The sequence below is a fragment of the Mus caroli genome, chromosome 8 (genome assembly GCF_900094665.2).
Source record: "Mus caroli chromosome 8, CAROLI_EIJ_v1.1, whole genome shotgun sequence".
Lineage (NCBI taxonomy): Eukaryota > Metazoa > Chordata > Mammalia > Rodentia > Muridae > Mus > Mus caroli.
In genome coordinates, this window is record NC_034577.1 from 77,004,814 (window position 1) to 77,027,129 (window position 22,316).

Sequence of the window (22,316 nt, forward strand, 5' to 3'; positions counted from 1 at the left end):
CCCCCCCCCCCCGGAGCTCGTGTCTCTAGCTGCATATGTATCAGAAGATGGCCTAGTCGGCCATCAGTGGAGAGGCCCATTGGTTCTGCAAACTTTGTGTGCCTCAGTACAGGGGAATGCCAGGGCCAAAAAGTGGGAGTGGGTGGGTAGGGGAGTGGGGTAGGAGGGTATGGGGGACTTTTGGGATAGCATTGGAAATATAAATGAAGACAATACCTAAACAAACAAAAAAAAAGTGTGCACCACTACACCTAGTCACTTGATTTTTAAACCAAGAGTATACTTCATACAAGTTTCAAACAAATATCTTAATAGTTGTGTGGAGGCTAAACTTATAAAAAAAAGACATTTGAGAAGCAATGGTGACTTACTGAAGCAGAGAAATGATTGTGGAATTGGAAGGGAGAGAGATGAATGACATAATTAAGATGCAGGGTCAACTAGGGAGAGGGAAACAGTGGTTGAAGCCTTCAGTTATTAACAAGGCCCTCAATGTACAAAAATATAGTTCTTGTCACTTATTTTACATCTTAATACCTAAATATTCACCCTCTCATCTTTGGTTTCTTGGATCCATATTAACTAACCTTTGTCTTCTCTCAACTATATTAACTGCCTTTCTCTTTTGTTGGTTGCAGACAATATTAAAGATCTCATGCAGGAATGAAAAATCCTTTTTTTTTTTTTTTTTTTTTAAAGATTCCCATTTTAGGTGTGGTGGCACATGTCTTTAATCTCAAAACTCAAGAAGCAGAGGGTCTCAGCGAGTTCTAGCACAGTTAGAGTTACATGGTGAGATCCTATCTCAAAACAAAACAAAACAAAACTAAACCCCAAACACTTCCCATCTTTATACTGGAACTGAGTTAGAGGAACAGAGCCTGCAACTTAAAAACAACTACAACAAAATAAAGACTTTTTTGAAAAAAGATTTATTTATTTATTATATGTAAGTACACTGTAGCTATCTTCAGACACCACAGAAGAGGGCATCAGATCTCATTACGGATGGTTGTGAGCCACCATGTGGTTGCTGGGAATTGAACTCAGGACCTTCGGAAGAGCAGTCAGTGCTCTTAACTGCTGAACCATTTCTCCAGCCCCCAAGAAGATTTATGATTAAAACAAAACAAAACAAAACAAGCTCCCAACTTCAAAATATTAGGAACTGAAGTAAAACATCAGAGGAAACTGTCTCCTATGGGGTATCATTCAGATGAACATAACTAGTCAAAACTTTTTGTTCCTGTTCTTTTCCTTACAGAATGATATATATACAATTTTTTCATGTTTTCAAATTTATAACATAGTTTTAAAGCTAGTGCCACAAAGCCAGTAGACAAGGTAAGAAATCAACAAAGATGTTTCAGGGATTAAAAGTACATAATGTTCTTGTAGAGGACTGGGGTTCAGGTCCCAGCACCCACATGGTGCTAAAAACCACCTGTAACTCCAGTTCCAGTGGATCCAATGCCCTCTCTGGCTTTCAAGGATACCAGGCCCACACGTGGTACACATACATACCTGCAGGTAAAACATTCATACACTTTATTTCAATAAAAGCAAATAATCTTAAAAAAAAAAAAGACATTAACCACAGAAGCCAAGAAACCAATAGCACAACTATGATAAAAAGAAAAAACCAAAAACCTATGTCAGAAAAAAAGAAACTGGAGAGAACTTACACTAGCAGCTTGACAGCACACCTGAAAGCTCTAGAACAAAAGGAAGCAAATACACCCAAGAGGAGTGGATGGCAGGAAACAATCAAACTTAGGGCTGAAACCAACCAAATAGAAAAAAAAAAAAAAAAAAAAAAAAACTATACCAAGAATCAACAAAACCAGGAGCTGGTTCTTTGAGAAAATCAACAAGATAGATAAGCCTTTTGCCAGAGTAACCAGAGGGCACAGAGACAGTATCCAAATTAATAAAATCAGAAATTAAAAGGGAGACATAACAATGAAATATATCTTAAAATAATTATTCTGTTTGTTGAATATTAACAACTGAAAATATTAAAATCATATTCTACAAAAATGTAGATTTAACAAAAACAAAAAATTTATCACTAAGAAAAAATTTAAGGCAAAAAGACAGACTTCCATCAAGTAATATGCAAACTGGGGAGACAGAGCCATTGGCATAAATTGTTAGTGTGATCGAAAGCAATACAGCAGGTCTGGCTTACATAAAGTTACTGCCTAGGTTACTAGTTAGGTTCTCTAGCTGCTTGGCCCAAGTGTTCAGTGCTTACTGGTTGATATTTCAAGTTTAAGGCTGGGTGTGGTATACACATCTAAGTCCAGTACTCAGGAGGTAAAGACAGGTGGGTTTCTGTGAGTTCCATGCCAGCCTGGTCTACACAGTGAGTTCCAGGTCATCTAGGGCTACATAATGAGTTCTAGGGTATCTAGGACTGCCCAGTGAAACCCTGTCTCAAAATCAAACCAAACCACCAAACAAAACATAACATAGCTTACTGTAAGTCAAATAGCTCATTAGTTAGGTTTGTTTATCTTGGCAGTGAAATAGGAATTTGAGTAAGTAGAGGACCCCCAAAATTCAGTTTGTGGTTTCTCCATAAAAAAGTACATATGTGGCACCAACCCACCCCTCTGTCAGTAAATTATTACCAGACTTTATTTTGAATGTAGCCAGTCACATGGTACTCTTTTTGGAACTAAATGTCAGTGAGAGCATAACTATGGGATCTCCAAAACCTCTTTGGTTAAGCAGGTTTTGGCTTCTTGTTGAAATAAATTCAGAATCTTAGAAAGTTTTAACATTACTCTGAGTTTGGTTAGAGAGTTTTTGTTTTAATCTGTTAAAACATGTTATGGTGCTCTTAAAGAGAAAGTCAAATGACATTTCTAGTATAAAGAGAATCATTGGAAGTGGTAAGGGAAAATCCAAAAGGGGACCAGTGCCAGATAAGGCACTTTGGAGATTTAGCCAACTTTAAGAGTTTGAAAGTTTCCAATTCAATCTGGCCTAAAGTATTTAGGTAGAAATTGAGGAACTTGCAATAGGACAAACATGGCCCTGTGCAACAAGGACTTTTATTTAGGAGTATATGAGCACAGGGGTCTAAGGAGCTCTGGTGGGGCTTCATGGTCTTTGGCAGTGGAACTGGTGACTGTTTTAACAGCACAGAAAGGGCCAGTGTGATGACTGGTGTAAAAGCACTTTCTGAATAAGGCTAAGTTCAATTCCTAGAACAGACTCTTTAGAGGTATTCTCTGATCTCCATGTGTATGTTTTTGCACATGCATGTCCTCACTCATACATAAAAATAATAAGAAACATTAAAAAACCCAGAAAAGGAAAAGTTTCCAATTATGTATTCATTCTAGGGAGTACCAATTTCTAGGAAAGTTCCTAGTATTTCTTCCATGTCTAGCTCAACCACCAGGATAATTCCTCTTGGTAAATCATACCCTTATGCCCTCAGCTGTTATTATAATGAAGGGCTGGCATCAGGGTGATTAATCTGAAATAACTAAAAAGCCTGTCTTTACACTGTGATGTCTGAGGTGAGTATAGTAGTCTATTTGTAATATGGACTTACATGGCCAGATACCCAAGAGGTAGGTACCTCCAATTTCTAATTGCCAAGACCTGTTCTAGTGGCACAAATGAAAATAATCCCAACAGAGACACAAGTGAGCCCTGCCTGGCATGTTTTTCAGGTTAAGACGACTTTCAGTGAGAGGGAGGTAAGAGGGAAAGAACACCAAGTCAGTGAGAAAGAAAAGCAGGCAGTGGTTCACGGGCTTGTGATGGGAGAGGCTAGGTTTCCCAGCTGACCAGTACAAGGTGGAAGGTTCATGTTGGAACAATGGAGGCTAGCTTTTAAAATTTTTTTTTGTTATTTTTTTATTTTAAAGAATTGCTCTAGATACAAATCTAGAGGCAGAAATAAAGTTAAGGAAGGATCAGTGCAGGGCAGTAGGGATGACTAGGATAGCCAGAGGAATAATGAAAATCACTATTAGAGTTCAATGGCAGAGAAGCTGAGTGGGAAAGACATAAGGATCAGGGAGTTGCTAGAGGTTATGATTCCCTCTCATGGTGGGTCAAACTAGCCAAGTGAAGACCTTTTGAGAAGTCTGTTAGAAGAGGATTAAAGAATTGGTATGGATGTCACTTTATATGATAAACAAAGAGACATTGGTGTTGCAGGACTATGAAGAAAGAAAATATATCACAGAAAAAGAGTGTAAAGAAAATCTACAAGTTTCCAGCTGATGCAAATTCATTTTGAAGTTGCATTATTCTTGTTCTTGCGAGAGGAGAAGCTGTTTTCTCATATTGTCATCTTATTTCTTGTGGAATGTAGGCTTTTTAAAAAAAAAACTTGATTTTGGTACTAGTGGCAGGTGTTGAGGTCCATTAGCTGAGATTGAAAGAGTCAGGAGGCTGTTGTGAATGGTACAACCCTAGAAATGAACCCTACATCTATACTCTTTAGCTTAGGTGTACACAGGTTGAAAAAAGTTTCCATGTTGGGAAAGACATAGGTTAGTTAATAGTATTTATGGAATCCCTTCAGTCAGGGCTAGAGGGAACCTAAGCTAATATCTTTTCTAATACACTCTCTAGGCTTTGAGACATAAGAGTTTGATATCCTGAGAACAGGCAGTTGAAGTAATATTTAACAAAGGTAGCAGTACACTGTAGGGTGTTAAGCAACCCTTTGCAGTATTATACATATTCCTCTAATGAGCACAGGCTGGTGAGGCAATTTGTCTGACACTTAGATGCTAAATGTATTGAGCAGACAGTAATTATTCCAAAAGGAGATAAAATGTCTTCCTGCAGGAGTGGAGAGTTGAGGTGAACTGAGGGAAGGGCCTTGGGTAATGGCAAACTAAATATTTCATGAATTCTTACTAACTATGTCCTTCCATTGGTCTGTGCAACTTACCTAAATGACTGAGGATGTTAAGAAATACTGACAGGCTGATTTTACAATTTGATTAAATCGTCTAGTATAGTTTGAGTCCTTTCAGGAATACAAAGTTCCTAGGGGATCCTCCTACTGAGGTTCTATGGTTTCCATGGTTCTAGACTAATGCTAGGGAAAGCTTCAACTCAATGTGAACACATGCCAGCCATGCCAATACATCCTGTGAGGTGGTACGGTGAATAAACATCATCAGACTTCAAATGGACCATTAGACAGTGGGCGATGACCCTGGAAGCATAATTTGGCTTTTCAGGGTTGTTCTAGGGACATATATACAAAGTCAATATACTTAATGAGAGTGATGAGTAAGGGCTTCCAGTAATATTGCTTTTTCTATTTGACTACTTTGTCAATATCCTAGGAAGTTAAGACACAAAAGATAAAAATTAACTGTGCAGGATGGGATGCCAATTAAGATCCATCCAAAGATGTTACTTAAATCAAATGATGTTCCTGTCCTCCCTGTCCCCATTTCCCACTCCTGGTCATGCAGAAAATATCTTGATCCTTTATTAGTTGTTGGCACAAACCTAAGGTTGGTAAGGACACCAGGCAGCTTACATTGATAAGCTTGTTTCTTGAAAGATTGTCATCTAAGTTCATGTACTTTTGTTTGAACTCTTGGAGTCTTAATAACACCCAAGGATATGGTCCTTACTTTCATTGGTTGTCCTAAGCAAGTAAAAATTCTCTGCCCTTACAGAGTACACTCAGGTTATATGTGATCCTCAAAATGTATCTATTGACTGTATAAAGTTGCTATAATCAGTGAAAGGAGATCTATGTTGTGGTAAATATTATTTGGGGCTTTCTACCTCATCTTAGATCATTTAGTTCCCAAATAAAGGACGCAAACCTTTATATTTGTAAAAAGCCTAAAAGCACCAGAGCTGATAGATATCTATCCTCTATGCTCTTTTGTCTACTTCCCTGTCAATAACCCCGAGATATCACTTGCCATGTTCCTCCTGGGCTACTCCTACTTCATCAGACTGGCCCACATGGCCATGCACTCAGAATCTACCTAGTCCATAGTGATTTCTTCCTTCTCATCCTGTCCTCTTCCCTTGTGGTCCCTGACTGAGACCCCAAGTCCGGGAACCTTCACAACCACTCACCCTCTTCTGCCTAGCTCAGGCAATAGGCATCTTTGCTAGCCAATCAGGGATAATTTGGGAGCAAGGTTTACACAACAAAAGCTGGTATATGTGAGGATCTGCTCATCTTGGAGCAACCAGGTCTTGAGATACAGTATTTAGCATTTGAATACACAGTAGCCCAAGATCAACCCACTATAGCTCTAGTTTTAGAAAAAGGTTTAGATTATATTATTTTATGAAGGGAATCTATAGTTAATCTGATTTGGATCATCAGAGATAAAATCTTTCGAAAACTGTTGTAATATGTGATCCACAAAGGAGTTTCTTGTGCATCTAGTTAGGGAGGAGAAAATGATGAGTTAAGGCAAAAGGTCAGAAGGGACGCCACAGTCTGAAAGAGGAAGCAAAACATTAGGAATGTTACAAGTGATAGTGAGATGAGTTGAGGAGGAAAAGAATTTCATATGTGGACTGCTAGCAGAGGTATTGGGTATAGTGAGAGTTGAAAATAGCTTAAATAGAGAGAGGGACACAGATGAAAGAATATCCCATGATAACTGTTCAGTGAGACAGCAACTTCATACATACAGAACAGACTTTAGGCCAGTAGGTCTAGCTGCTGTCTGTACTAACTGAATGGTCTATTTCACCTTCTTTGAACTGAGGCAGGATTCTTAGTGCCTCTTCCATAAAGCCTCTAAGATATGGACACAGGGGGAAAATTCCTGAATAGATCAGCAATGGCTTGTGCTGTAAGATCAAGAATCGACAAATGGGACCTCATAAAATTGCAAAGCTTCTGTAAGGCAAAAGACACCGTCAATAAGACAAAAAGGCCACCAACAGATTGGGACAGGATCTTTACCTATCCTAAATCAGATAGGGGACTAATATCCAATATATATAAAGAACTCAAGAAGGTGGACTCCAGAAAATCAAATAACCCCATTAAAAAATGGGGCTCAGAGCTAAACAAAGAATTCTCAACTGAGGAATACCAAATGGCTGAGAAGCACCTGAAAAAATGTTCAGCATCCTTAATCATCAGGGAAATGCAAATCAAAACAACCCTGAGATTCCACCTCACACCAGTCAGAATGGCTAAGATCAAAAATTCAGGTGACAGCAGATGCGGAGAAAGAGGAACACTCCTCTATTGTTGGTGGGATTGCAAGCTTGTACAACCACTCTGGAAATCAGTCTGGCAGTTCCTCAGAAAATTGGACATAGTACTACTGGAGGATCCCGCAATACCTCTCCTGGGCATATATCCAGAAGATGTTCCAACTGGTAAGAAGGCTAGAAGCTTCCAGAACTAGGCCTAGGTTATCAGACAAAGGCTGTAAGCCTCCAAGACAACAATTGCTTCAGGCAAATAAAAGTTACTTTTACATAAATATGACATAAGTTTGACAGAATTGAAGTCCTTATACCTTCTAGAGGATAGGCTTATGACAGAAATGGAGGCTTCCAGTACAGACTTCTTGGTATGAGTCATGTAAAAATTGTTGGGGGTCTAGGAGTTACCTCACAAACCATACAAACACTGATCTCAGTCAGACAGGGATAGTTTATCGAGCATATGCCCCAGGACTGATCAATCAAGGACTAATGTCAGACTTGGGAGGTGACTGTGACACTAAGTGAAGATGCTATAGGGCTTCTTATGCCTGAGATCTACAAACATCTGTGCCAAGTTATTCCACCAATCAGGATTTAGGAATACGGTATTTCCTTAAGTATACGTCTTTGTTGTACATTCATCCTGTTCCCTTTGGTTGGGAGTATTCAACTATAGCAGGGGACTTGCCTTTCCTAGTATTAATGTCTTAACTTGCCAACTAGGATGTCAGTTACCCACCTATATGTCTCTTTCTGCCAAGCAGGGTATCAATTCTCAGGGAGGTTTTAGGAATTAAATTTTATTTGACCCTTACTCAAAATAGAAGTCTTATTCCAAATAGTTTCTTAAATTGGTGCAGGTGTTTCTCTTATGTTGGAGTCATTCCCAGGGACAACTAAAAGCAAATACCATAAAAGATCATACAGAGGTGTAGGAAGTGCTGTTGGGTAGTTGGTTCAGGTTCAAGTTAACTATACAAAGCAGTTCTAATTAACTACTATTGTGATTAGTTTCCAAGACCACCAAAGCACAGAATATCCTAGTAACAGCAGTAACAACATTTGAGAAAGTTTTCTTATGACATTAGTAACTGCAAAATGGCAGACTAGACAGGTAATAGTTACCTAGGCCTTAACATTCTACCTAGGCCTTAACAAAACCAGATTATTCTAATAGAGGAAATCTGAACCACATTAGAAGGATATATTTGCTAAGCCAGCCTAAATTATCTACAAGAATTTGATGGAGTGTTGGAGTAATCTTCAAACTGTCTCTATATTTTCAATTGTTAATTTGTACCAGCAGAGAACTAAGTATTGGCAAGATTTTGGTATGATCATTTGTTTGGCTCATCACTCTTATCTTAGGGTTTTATTGCTGTGAACAGGCACCAAGGCAACTCTGCATTTAATTGGGTCTGGCTTATTGGTCCTGAGGTTCAGTCCATTATCATCAAGGTAGGAGCATGGCAGCATCCAGGCAGGCATCATGCGGGAGGAGCTAAGGGTTCTACATCTTTTTCTGAAGGCAAACAGAAGACTGGCTTCCAGGAAGCTAGGACAAGGGTCTTAAAACCCACACTCAGTGACACACCTACTCCAACGAGGCCACACTTCCTAACCATGCCACTCCCTGGGACGAGCATATACAAACTATCACATTCCAATCACTGGCCCCCATAGGCTTGTCCAAGCACATGAGTTTATGGGGGCCATACCTAACCACAGCATAATAAAAAATACATTCAGTCCACTTCCAAAGTCCCCACAGTCTATAGCAGTCTCAACAATGTTAAAAGTCAAAGTCTCTTCTGAGATTCATCCAATCACTTAACTTCGATCCCTAAAGCAAGGCAGGAAATCAACAGGGCAAACTCCAAACTCTGCATCCCCATGTCTAAGTTCAAGGCAGTCTTCAAATCTCCAACTCCTTTTCATCTTTATAGACTCCAACAAACTTCTTTCTCCTAGGCTGGTTCCACTCCATTAGCAGCTTTCCTTGGCAAGAATCCCATGGCTCTAGCATCTTTAGCATCTTGGCGGCTCCAAGGCAACTTCTTGTTGTTCCAGTGTCTGAGATCCACACATGATCTTCTGGGCTTCTCCAAAGAGCTTGCTTTCTCTAGCACTCTAGGCTGACTGACTCCATTCCACTGCTTCTGCTGCTGCTGTTCTTGGGGTCATCCCATTGTAATAGCATCTCCAGTATGCTGGGGTCTTCTATTCCAACTAGGATTCACTAATAGCCTCTCATAGGCTCTCTTCATGGTGCCAAGCCTCTAATTCTTTCCATGATCCCTTCAGTTCTGGGCTTTCAACTGCATCTGAGGCTGCACCTTTACCAATGGCTTTCCATGGCCTCTCATAGTGCCAAGCCTCAGCTGCAATTCATGATGATTCCTTCATGTCTTCCAAACCAGTACCACCAGAATGACTCTTACACACTACTAAGTACAACTGCAGCATGAGGTACAACCTTGCCATCTCTGAAACACAGCTTCTTTGTGCTCTCAGAAAACACTTCCCAGAAGATTTCACTTCAGTGATGCTGGTCTCTTCTTAATCACCACTAATTAATCACCACTAATTTCTTAGCTCCAGCTAGCCAGCATCAATTGTCGCAGTAGTCTTTTTTCTCCTCTTGACTATAAAGTCAGAGACAAATGGCTAAAGCTGCTGAGATCTGCTACTTGCTGGGGCTAGAACATTGCCCCCTTGTTATATTATATTTTCAACAGCAGTTTTCCAACTTCTTCACTGCCTAAACTTGGTTGTCCTGGAACGTGCTCTGTTAGACTGAACTCAGAGATCTGCATACCTGTCTCCTAAATGCTGGATTAAGGTGTGGTCCACCATGCCAGGATTTACATTTTTTCTCTACTGGAAATTTACTCTGTACCAGGCTCATCTTGAATTCAGAGATCTGCTTATCTTTACCTCTTGAGATTAAAGGCTTGTACTACCATGCAAGGATTTAAATTTAGCTGGATGGGATCTTACCCCAAGGTCATCACTCCCTTAATTTAACATCCGTGAACACAGGATTTAGCTCCATTTTACTTCCTGGTGCACCTTTAATACTTCAACCAAGTATTTTATATTTTTCCTTTCTAAGTTTGCTATGCTTGTTCAAAATGCTCTTCAGGAGACTTAATCAGAGAACAAAGGTCTCTGCTGGGCTTTTTTGAGACTTCCTTTATCAGTACAATTAATCTAAATCTTTTACCTAAGGCCTTAGGCAGACTCTTCTGACAATGGCAAAAAGCAGGCACATTCTTCACCAAAATACCACAAAAGCAGTCTCTATGCCACAGACTGAAATTCTTCTCCACTGAAACCTCTTGGGCCAGGTCTGCACAGTTCAAATCACCCTCAGCAACAAAGTCTTCCATATTCCTACCAGGATGGCCCATTAAGCTCCACTCAAAGGATTCCACTGCATTTTAAATCCAAAGTCCCAAAATCCACATTCTTTCAAACAAAAGCATGGTCAGGCCTACCACAGCAATACCCTAGTCCCTGGTACCAGCTTCTGTCTTAGTTAGGGTTTTACTTCTGTGAACAAACACTATGACGAAGGCAACTCCTGTAAGGGTAACATTTAATTGGGGCTGGCTTCAGAGGTTCAGTCCATCATTATCAACACAGGAGCATGGTAGTGTCTAGGCAGGCATGGTGTAGGAGGAGCTTAGAGTTCAACATCTTGTTCCAAAGGCAAACAGGAGAAGACTGGCTTCCAGGCAGCGAGGATAAGGGTCTTAAAACCCACACCCACAGTAACACACCTACTCCAACAAGGCCACACCTCCCAATAGTGCCACTCCCTGGGCCAAGCATATACAAACCATCACAACTGTGTTTTTTATTTTGTAAATATTCATCCTTCCTAAAGGCAATGTAGAAATGAATCAGAAGTTGTCTTGCTACTGATAGGTTATAATAAAGATCTGATGGCCAACAGCTTGGGCAGGTGGAAGAGTAACATAAGGAGAAGATAGAAGTGGGGATTCAAGAGTGGACATAGAAAGGAATAGACATGGACCACAGCAGAACAGTAAGGTAAAGAGCAAGCCACATCCGGGTCATAAGCTAGAAAGTTGTGTTAAGTTAGATGATCTAGCTGGTAGACCACCCAAGCAAAAGGCCTAAGCTTTATACTATAACAGAAGCCTTTATGTCATTATTTATACTGCTGATGGGTCCTCAGAAAGTCCTGAAATAGTGGGACTTTCAGTATACCTTCCCAGGTAAACTGCTGATTTTCATGTTAATGAGAGATTAAAAAAAAAAAAAAGCAAAACAGAAGTCAATGGCTTCTCAGGGGAAACACTGGACAACAGAGTATGAAAGCCAGCAACCACTGGTTGTTGAGGAATAATTAGTGAATAGCTATTAGATCTTGACAAAATCACCCAAATTCAGGTAGAAGGAATACATTTCTTCTGTGAAGTCATTTACTGTGAGTTATATGCCACTAAGAGACTTAATGACTATTGCTCAACACTGGGGATAAATTTGTTAGGATCCACTTGAAATTTTAAAAATTTATTTACTTTATATCCAGATTATAGCTTCCCCTCCCTCCCCCCTCCTTCCTTTCTCCTATGAAAAGGAGAGGCCTCCATGTATATCAACTTGCAGTAGGACTAGGTGAATCTTCTATTGTGGCTAGGCAAGGCAGCCTAGTTAGGGGAAAAGGGATATAAAGGCAGGCAACAGAGTCAGAGACAGTCCCCACTCCTGCTATTAGGAATCCCACATGAAGATTGAGCTGTACAACTGTTACATATATGCAGAGGGCCTAGGTTCCATCCCATGCATGTTCTCTGGTTGGTAATTCAATACTCTGGTGGAGTATTTTTATCCTACCTATCCATTAACCTAATGGAAAAGGATGGGAGATTTTGTCAAGATCTGATAGCTATCAACTAGTTATTCCTCAACAACCAGTGGTTTCTGGCTTTCATACTCTGTTGTCCAGTGTTTCCCCTGAGAAGCCACAACTTACCTATGGGCCCAGGTAAGTTAATTCTGTATGTTTTCTTATGGTGTCCTTGATCGTTCTGGCTCCTTCCATCCTTATTCTTCCACAGGATTCCCCAAGCTCTGCCTAATGTTTGGCTGTGGATCACTGCATTTGTTCCCATCAGTTGCTGGGTGAAGCTTCTCAGATGACAGTTATGTTAGGCACCTGTTTGCAAGTATAGTAGAATATCAATAATGTTAGGGGTGGGCTCTCTCTCATGGTATGGGTCTCAAGCTGGTCTAGTCCTTGGTTGGCCATTTCTTCAATTTCTGCTACAACTTTACCCTCACACTTCTTGTGGGCAGGTCCAACTGTGGGTCTAAGGTTTTGGGATCCACTTGAATTTTAACCAGAGATTGCTGAATGGTTATGACCAATATTATTAGTACTGGATGAGTCCAAAGGGTCTTGGTCAAATACTGAGATGTAGGTGGGTATGGTATTATAGGAACATAGCTTTCTGGTGGGATTAATTGTATTACTCTTTTTCCCTTTGGAAAGAAAGAGCTTGATTATATACTTATAAAATTTCTCCCTAAAGACACATGGAGGTTGTAGCAATCAATAAGCAGCATAGTGACTTTCCAGGAAGGAGCATTATTACAAAGAAAAATGTTGAGATTTGGAAACTATCATAGGTTGGGTAACAATCCCAACCATTTGAAGAAGCTTGGAACTCTCAGCAAGAGAAATGAAAGTGTCAAGGTTAATAAGGAATAGAATATACCATGTGCTATGGTTTGCATGAGAATGGTCCCACAAGCTCACATATTTGTATGTTTGATTTCCAGTTGGTAGCCTGTGTAGGAAGAATTAGGAAGTGTGGCCTTGTTGGAGCTATGTCACAGAAAATGGGCTGTAAGGTTTCAAAACCCTCACCAGGCTCAGTCTTTCTCTCTCTCTAAGCATGGAGCTTATGGATCAGATTGTCATCCCGCAGTTACTGCTCCAGCACTATGCCTGCCTGTCTGCAGCCACACTCCCCACCATGATAATCAGGGGCTAACCTGTGGAGGACCCAATTAAATGCTTCCTCTATAAGCTGCCTTGGTCATGGTGTCTCTTCAAAGAAATAGAACAGTAACTAAAAGACCATGTCAAACATTGATCTGATTAGTTGTGATAGTTTTTTTTTTTCCTCCCTTTTTGTCACTATGACAAATACCTGAGAGGAGGAAAAAAGGAAGATTTATTTTGGCTTATAGTTTCAATGATTTTAGTCCACGGAGAGATTGCTCCATTGCTTTTGGACTGAGGGTGCATATAATGGAAGAGGGGGTGTGGTAGAGTAGAATTGCTCACCTCATAGCAGCCAGGAAGCAGAAAGAGCAGAAGGGGCTAAGACAAAATAAATTCCTCAGTGTTGAACTCCAGTGGCCTCCATCCTTCATCCAGGTACTACTCAGGCACTATTTCCTCAATAGCTCATTCAGAATAAGCTCAGTAAATAAGTAACTTATTAGTAAAATTAATGTCTTTATGTGGTGGTTTGAAGAGAAATGCCCCACACAGACTTACATGTTTGAATGTTTGTCTATTAGGAGGTGTGGCCTTGTTAGAATAGGTGTGGCCTTGTTAGAGGGAGCATGCCACTGTGAAGGCAGGCTTTGAGGACTTATATGCTCAAGATACAACCAATGTGGACACAATCTCTCCTTGCTGCCTTTAGATCAAGATGCAAGCTCTTCCTGATATAGCTAGCTGTCTCCTGAGAGGCCCTGCTAGAGCCTTACAAATACAGAGGCAGATGCTTGCAGCCAACCATTCGACTGAGCATGGGGTCCCCAATAGAGGAGTTAGAGAAAGGACTGAAGGAGTTGAAGAGGAACATAGGAAGAACAACCAGACCCTCCCAGAGCTCCCAGGGACTAAGCCATCAACCAAGGAGTACACGTGGCTCCAGCTGCATATGTAGCAGATGGTAGCCTTAACAGGCATCAATGGGAGAAGAGGTCCTTGGTCCCATGAAGGCTCGATATGATGCCCCAGTGTAGGGGAATGGAGGCTGGGGAGGTGGGAGTGGGTGGATGAGTGGAGGAACACCCTCATAGAAGTAGGGGAGGGAAGATGGGATAGGGGGTTTCCAGGAGCGGGGTGGGGCAGGGAAAGGGGATAACATTTGAAATGAAAATAAAAAAAATATTCAATTAAAAAAAAGATGTAAGCTCTTAGTTCCTTCTCCAGCACCATGTCTGCCTTCCTGTGCCATGTTTTCTGCCATGATAATAATAACTAAACCTCTGAAACTGTAAGTTAGCCTCAATTAAATGTTTTCCTTTATCTGGAAATCATTTCCTTGCCACAGTCATGGTGTACCTTCACAATGATAAAACCCTAAGACACTTTATTATTCAATTACCACTTAAGAGTGCCATATATTTGTGTGTGTGTAGGAGTACACTTTATCTTCATTTAAATTCATGTGTAAGATAGAGGTTGATGTCAGGTGTCACTCTCAATCACTCTCATATTCATACATATATATATACACACACATATATGTATATATACATATATTCACACACACACATATATACATGTTATTACACACACACACACATATATAATATACTAAATTTTGGGTCATTTTTACATCCCCCATTAGTCTCACACACTCATATAACACCTTGCTGAAACCCCAGTTCTCCTAATAAGCCTCCTTCTACTGTGATCTCTTCTTCCTTCCTTCCTTTTTTTCCCCCTGACCCATGGAGGTTAATTATCGTTGTTTGTAAAAGTGTGAGTAGGGGGTTGTGATAAATTGCCTTCTAAATAATTAATGCAGTGACTCACAACTGGCCAAACAGTGGAAAATAAGCAACTGTAGAATGTTTTCGTCTAACCAGAACATTTGTATTGCTCCCTTCAACACTTAGGGAACATCATGGAAAAGGATGTCCAAAGAACAGAAGAGCCTGAAGTTAGGAAGGAGTACCATCTTCTGGTCATGGCCACTGTACTCATGAACTCACCACAGCTGTGGTAACCTTGCACAAGACTGGGCCTATCTATCACTATTCATCGTGCATGGGGGAAGGTTCATGAAGACCTACCTCTTACTGAGGAACGTTGGGAAGTTAATGGGTGCTGACGAGAAAATACCACTTTCTTCAGTGCCATGGCTTACCAATAAATAAGTTGTTTATGTTACTTTTTGAGAGAAGTTCTCTCAATCTGGAGGTAGTCAATTTCATTAGATTAGCTGACCAGGAAGCCCCAACAATCCTACCTTCTCTGCCTTTTCAGTGCCAGGATTGTAGATATACTTCACTGTGCCTTATATAGCAAGCGTAGTACTCATCAAGCCATTCTATCAGACCCTGGGTTTATATCCAAACCATAGCACTAGTTCACCTTTAATGGCTTAAACCCTGCCTTACTCCTTTTGTGTAAGAAGATGTCTCTTTTGTGTGCAGCTTAACACATAAGTCAGAGTAGTCATGAAACAAAAGGAACTTACGCCCTGTGCCTGGTACAACTAAGTAGACAGCTAAACTTGTGCCTTGTTTTGTTGCACATGTGCTGGTCCAGAATATTGTATGAAAACTGGAAGAATCCTTAGGATCTCAATTCTGGTAACACTGAATGTCAATACAAATTTGCTAAGAAAGATTTCAAGCCTATAAGGAGGTTGTATTTTAATATTTTGCAAACTGAGGAAACAACAGTCTTTGGTACAAAATCCAAGTGTGATTTTAAAGAACAGAGAGAGAGAGAGAGAGCGAGTAAGCTAGCTGGTAAAGATAAAGCTTTGGCTCTAGTACTATACAGATGATGAATAACAACATGAAGGAAGTACTAGGCTTGACTGGCTGATATTTAAACTTTTTTTTCAGTCACAATTAATTGGTTAGTCCTGGTAAAACAAAAATAAGACTTATTTTAGGGGTTATTTATTTTTTTTAAAAAATTACTTATTTTATGTGTGTTTTGCCTTTATGCATACATGTATACCACTACACGCTTGGTGTCCTCATCAGGTCCCCTGGAACTGGATATGCAGATGTTTGTGAGCCATCACGTGGGTTCTAGAAACTGAACCCAAGTCCTCTTCAAGAACAAGTGCTCTTAATCACTGAGCCATCTCTATAGCCTCTGGGTTATTTATCTTGACAGTTGAAATAGAAACATACTCACGCAAGGATCATAAAATTCAGCTTGTGGTTCTTCTCAGAATAGAATAAAAGTGAGTACCCTATACTTGCCAGCAAATGGTTACCAGATCCACTTTGAATTTAAGTTCAGTTATCCTACTGGGATCCTTCAACAATAATTAGAGTTTTACCCAAGTGTTGCTAAGGCTATTAGGAAGGATATATTCTTCTATTAGATTGTGGAGTGGCACAACTTTTTGGATGTTATATCTGATGCTATAGTTTAAAAAAATGAGCAGTCATTCTATTTCAGGTCTGAGAAAGAAATTAGTGAGGTAGTACTTTTCAAAGTTTAATCTCACCTCCAAGGTTATCAGATCAAATAGTGCTGGGTGAATGGGGTTTACTTTTAGCTGTCTAGAGGTTTATAGTAGGTCTTAGGAATCTGTATCTTCACCAGTTACCTATTGATGTGGATGCTGCTGGACCTGAGGCCATACTGTGAGAATGATCATATTATCCTGAAAGAAACAGATAGCTTGCTTTTTACTTCTTTGATACTGACAGAGACAAGTCTACATGGGGTAGGAGGTAACTTGAATTGGTTCTTGTAATGTTGGTCAGGTGAATTGCTTCACTGTTTTCTTGTGCCCCTACAAACACTTCTGTAGTTTCTGACTAAGCTCACTTGCTATGAGTCTTTGCATTTAGAAAAATCACCTCTACAATGTCTAAAAGCTCCTTCTAGGAACCTCTTCCAGATTAAGTTTACTTGACAAAATTCTCATTTTTACTATGTGACTATTTACTAGCTTTCCAACAATCTGAGTTTGTTACTTTCATTGATTTTATACATTTGCATATTAGCATTAGGACTGGGATATGTAGCAGAAATAATAAGATGAATAGTTTAAACTGTCATATACTGATTATGTAAACAAAAGGGAGACAAACAGTCAAAGCAAAGTGAAGATTGTTATCAGAGACCCCCAAACCATTCTATCTTATTCAGTTATACTTTCTATTTCCAAGGTCATTCATGACTCAATGTGGATATTAGGTTGCCAGCCACTACAGCTTCCAGATTTACTATGACTGCATCATACTCATCATGCAGGAAGCCATAACATAGAAGATTCTCCTTTCCTTTAAAAAACTTGCCCAGAATCTAAAATTATATTAAAACAAAAAGTACATTATAAATAACAAAGTAACAGTTTCCTTAAGATGCACACATCATTGTATATTCATATCTACCAGCTAGACAGAGTCACATAATCATACCTAACCCTAAAAGACTCTGGGAACAATATTCATTATGAGTAACTGTGTTTTAAACTAAACTTCAGAGAATTACTTAAGAGTAAAATTGCTATGTGGTGACAATCAAAAGTTTTGTACTATAGTACTCTGTGGACCAGTGTGCATAAATCAATTATCTTTTAAAAATGTAATTCAGATCACACCACAGCTTTTCATAAAATCTTCTAAAAGTCTCCCATTTTGTGTAAAATAAATCCATCAGCCATACTCTTTTGAGGTCTAGTGCAATCTGGCACCTGATGACTTCTGCAATCTCCTGATTGCTATCCACATATCTTCCTCCCATTATTCACTGTCAAGTTCTTCTGGTCTTAGGGATTAGCCCATGTTGTATGTCTAGAATTAGTCTCTGCACGGCTGATTCCTTCATTCTTACTGATTTTTTGAGGCTTCTCCAATTGCTAAATAAGCTGTCTTCTTTATCGTCTTACTCAATTGCCACTATTATTTGTCTTACTTATATATGATATGTAACTGATTTTTTTTCATGTGTGTATTTGTGCTTATTTAGTTTCTTCTTACTAAAAAGATGGGCCATGTTTTTCTGGTTCACTGGTATATCTTCACTGCCTTGAGGACTAGCCTGGCCCATAATAGCACTCAATACAAATTAGATGAATGCATGAAGTGACTAAGCAGGAATCTGACTGCACATAGTACTGAAAGAGGTGTACTAATTGACAAATTCACACTTCTGTAAAAAGGAGCATGTACACGGCCCAGCTTTTTATTTGTGTATAAATAAGGGAGAATAAGAAAAGAACAAACTATTTTTTCGTTCATTCTGTTCAGATACCAGATACTACTCTTGGTTTATCAACTTGGCTCAACTTATCTTTGCTAGCAATTAAACATGTCTCTTTCTAGGTCTTTCTATTGTAAGCATCTAAGCAGTAAATGTAAGGTTTGTTAAATCTAACACAAGATGACAGAATCATTTTTTTTAACTGATTATATTCCAAAGCACAAAAACATTCCCAAACTTAAATCTCATATATTATTAATGGAGAATGAAGATAGTTGGTAAACATTAGATCACTGCAGCCTATACACGGTGATCATCCTGCCAGGCACATTAATAAGAAAGTGACTACAGCAGAAGTGCTTTCTCTTTCTTGCACAGTGGGACACTAGGCTATTAGTGCTTTAAGGGCAGTTTGTATGCTTCATCTTGATCAAAGGAGTCAACTCTCCACATCTATAGAAACTGTCAAATTTTCATATGATCAAACATTTGAAAGAATAATTGCTATCATCTAGTGTTGTAATTTCTAATATACTACTCAACCTAGTTTAAGCAGAACAAAATTAAACTTTCAGTTAGTGTATGGTACTCCATCATAGGAAATATTCTGAACATGTTGAAAAGTGGATGGCTTCCTACCACAATGATAGCAGCCCTCCTCTTAATTGTTCTGGCCTCTGAAGGGTGTCTGCTATTAAGGTTGAGACACCACCTAAGAGCCTCTTTTCTAATTCAACCTTAAAGTACTCCAGAAACACATTTAAAACATCAATAATTATTTTAAAAAATAATAAATAAAAGGATGATATATTATGTTGATCAGGTACAGCCTCTAAAATTTGAAATATTGCTTGAAAAACAGGCATGAAGTTTATAGTCTATTATTTTCCTATCTAATTCCCAAAGGACTGAAAGTGGCTTTGATTTAAACTGGCTTTGTAATGTACACATCCTTTTTCTTATGGAACACTGGTTTAAAAATTTAGATTGGCTTCTAGTTCAAGATTCACTGTAATAAAACCATTCATTGTTCAATATGAATTTTCAGTTGATAATTACACAATTTTTTCCATCTCCTCCTTTTCCTCCCCTCTGTGTTTGTGTGTGTGTGTGGTGGTGAAGTATTACGAGGGCTGAGTTAAAAAGCTTTACTGTTAAAGAGACAGCTTCCCCCTATATCTTTCCTGGATAGGTTTAAGACTAAAGAACAGAAGTTAATACTCAGTTCAGACAAGATTTTTAAATACAGATGGCTAAGGCATAGTTAAGCTCCATTATGTCATAAACTTAAACTCAGATTATATAGCTTTGAATATCAATGGGTCTAATAGGATTTTTCTGGAGCAAATGTACAATATTTGAGAAAAAAGCAATTGGTTCATAATTCCATAATTTAAAAAGTACTTTTCACTCAAAACCTCATAGTCATTTCTGGTATTTAACTGGAAAGTGTCCATTATATTTCAAAACAAGGATTTAAGTAAGTAGCACCTATAATTATACAAGTGTTAAATGGCTACTTAAGAGAAGAACCTCTTGATGTGGAAAAATTCACTTATAATACACTAGGGATGCTTTTTCATGCCTTGGAACACAAATGAATGGTAGCACTGAAAAGGAGTAGTTGTCTTAAGGTACATTTTAATAATATCTTATGTAGGAAAATATGCATTTGATTTGAAAAGCAAATGATTTAATATATGTAGTAAAATCCAGGCTATCCCTTTTTCTTTCAGCCTTCAGATCGCCTTCTCAGGTTCAAAATGTTTTTCTTTTAGTCTTTCTTGACCAAATTCTAATGCTTACAAAGCACAGTATAGAATTAAAAATAAGATTGCTCTCTTCTTAGCAAGCCCACATCACAATTTTTCTACAGCTTTAAAAATACTTCAGCATGTAAAAATAGTTCAGGTTGAATAATATTTGAAAAAGAAAAAAAAAAAAGCCAGATACTATACTGTTTTCACTGGAGCTCAGTCATCAGCACGGAATCTTTTCTGGATAGGCGCAATAATCCACACTGGCCAGAGAGGGCAGTGTGTACCCACTGAAAAGGCACAGGCAGCAGAGCTGCAATTCCTTGAGTACCTCTGGAGATTGCCCTATCCAGTTCAGTTTCATTGAGTTCTGCAGGTAAAGCTGTGTAACAGATCCAGCTGATTGTTGCGGGAGGCTACTCTCATATGGACGTGTCATTGTGATGATGGTGGGTTCACAATTAGAATGAAGAGAATTCCTCTAAGCAGCAGAAATCCATTTGTGCATGTGGTTCATTTATTATTAAAAGAGTGAAACAAAATGTTAATTTCCAAGGAAATAACTACATAATCAGGAGTTACAAGCAGCTACAAAGTTTTTTATTTGTTTTTATATAATAAAAGAATTATTAAGAATTTATGGATTAACTGAAATATTCACTGGCTAGAAGGTTATCCTGGCACAGTCTGAACATACAAGTATTGATATGCATATAGTTAGGTAGGTAAATATTTAAATTAAATGGCTGTAACGTCGATTAGTAATTTATGGATATTTGTCCAATTATGAAGTTTGTCTAAAACGTTGTTAGTTCAAGAACAACAGAAGTTCCACTGAACTTTCTAACAAAACAAATTTGAAAATAAGGTGTTAACACGTACCAGGAAAACATCGAAATGTGTAATTGTGCAAATATTAGGACTCAGTGCTAAAACTGTAAGTGCCAGTATTTTAACACTGTCTTACCTTCTATCTTAATATAAGAGGTTTAAAAAGACCATTCAGATATTATTCATTTACAATTAAATCATTAGGGGGAAAGGAAGTCATTTGCTGAATGGCGGTGCTTTTTCTTGAGATTTATGAAAGAATCAATCCAGGACGAGTTCTGGAATAAACTTTGACTCTCAATGTAAACCACCTAGAAATATTTATCTGAAACAGCACCTCCGCGGACAGGCAGCCTTTCAGTGGCTTTAGGAGCTCGATGCGGTCAGCTCGCCGGCCGCTGCCGACCCGTGCATCCTCCGCACAGGACTCATAAAGCAGCGGGACTCGGCGGTCCCGGGAAGACGGCGCGGGGCGCGGGGCGCACGCAGGGCCGCCTCGCAGCCCCGAGCCCGCAGTGGTGCCGCAGCCTCCCGGCCGCAGCAGGTGGGACCCGCGGGAGGCGCGGGCATCGGGGGCTTCTCCGAAACCGCTGCGGCGCGTCGGAGTTGGGGCTTTCGTGGTTTGTGTGCCATCACTTTCCGCGGTGGCAACCTGGGGCCACGGGCCTTCGCTTCGCACACTTTGCAAGGCGCGGAGTCGCCGGCGTCCCCTGGCCTCCGCTTCCCCTGGAGCGAGCTCGCAGCGGCGGCGGGCGGCCTGGCCCAGACAAAGGGCGCGAAGGCGGCGGCGCGGAGCGGAGCGGAGCGCGGCCTGGCCCGCAAGGGGGCGCTGCCCGCACCCGCGCTTACCTTTGAGGACCGCGCAGAGCTGCTCCAGGGCCATGTTCCTCAGCGTCGGCGCTCCGAGAGCGCCCGAGGCGGCGGCGGCGGCGGCGGTCACGGCTCGGAGGGGTAGCTTCGCTCCGTCCCCATCTCCGGCCGCCGCCGCTTCCTTGCAGCGGGCGCAGCGCCTCGGCCCGCCGTGCCGGGTCCCCGACGGCCGCCGCCTCCCGGCGCGCTGAGGAAAGCCAGCGGCGGCCGCTCCCGCGGCGGGCTCCCTTGAAGTGGCGCGCGCCGGGAGCCCCGGCTCATTTAAGCAGCGAGCGCAGCGCCGCGTGCCGGCCGCGGGGCCACTGCGCACGCGCAGCCCCGCCCGCCCGCGTGCCCCGCCCGCCACTCGCCTCCCGGGCCTCGCGCGCGGCCCACCCCTCCCTGCCGGTGTCTTCTCGAAGCCTTGAGCTCCCCCGGTCCGGTTTTTCCATCCCCTCTCGGAGGACCTCAAGCTCAGGTGCTTGAAAACGTCTGCT

The 22,316-nt window shown here is 40.5% G+C and overlaps 1 protein-coding gene across 3 annotated transcripts in view; it reads right to left on the reverse strand.

Annotated features, from left to right (window-relative positions):
- The window catches only part of Neto2 (neuropilin and tolloid like 2), a 60,698-nt gene extending 38,597 nt beyond the window's left edge, over positions 1–22,101 (reverse strand). For 2 of the 3 annotated variants that reach the window (XM_021170079.2, XM_021170078.2), the window contains exon 1: positions 21,820–22,101. In XM_021170079.2, the coding sequence (XP_021025738.1) occupies positions 21,820–21,853 (34 nt within the window). In that variant the 5' untranslated portion in view covers positions 21,854–22,101. Of the gene's footprint in view, positions 1–12,202; positions 12,372–21,819 lie in introns of those variants that run through there. The other variant, XM_021170077.2, reaches the window with a different exon arrangement.
- Positions 22,102–22,316: the final 215 nt, after the last annotated feature.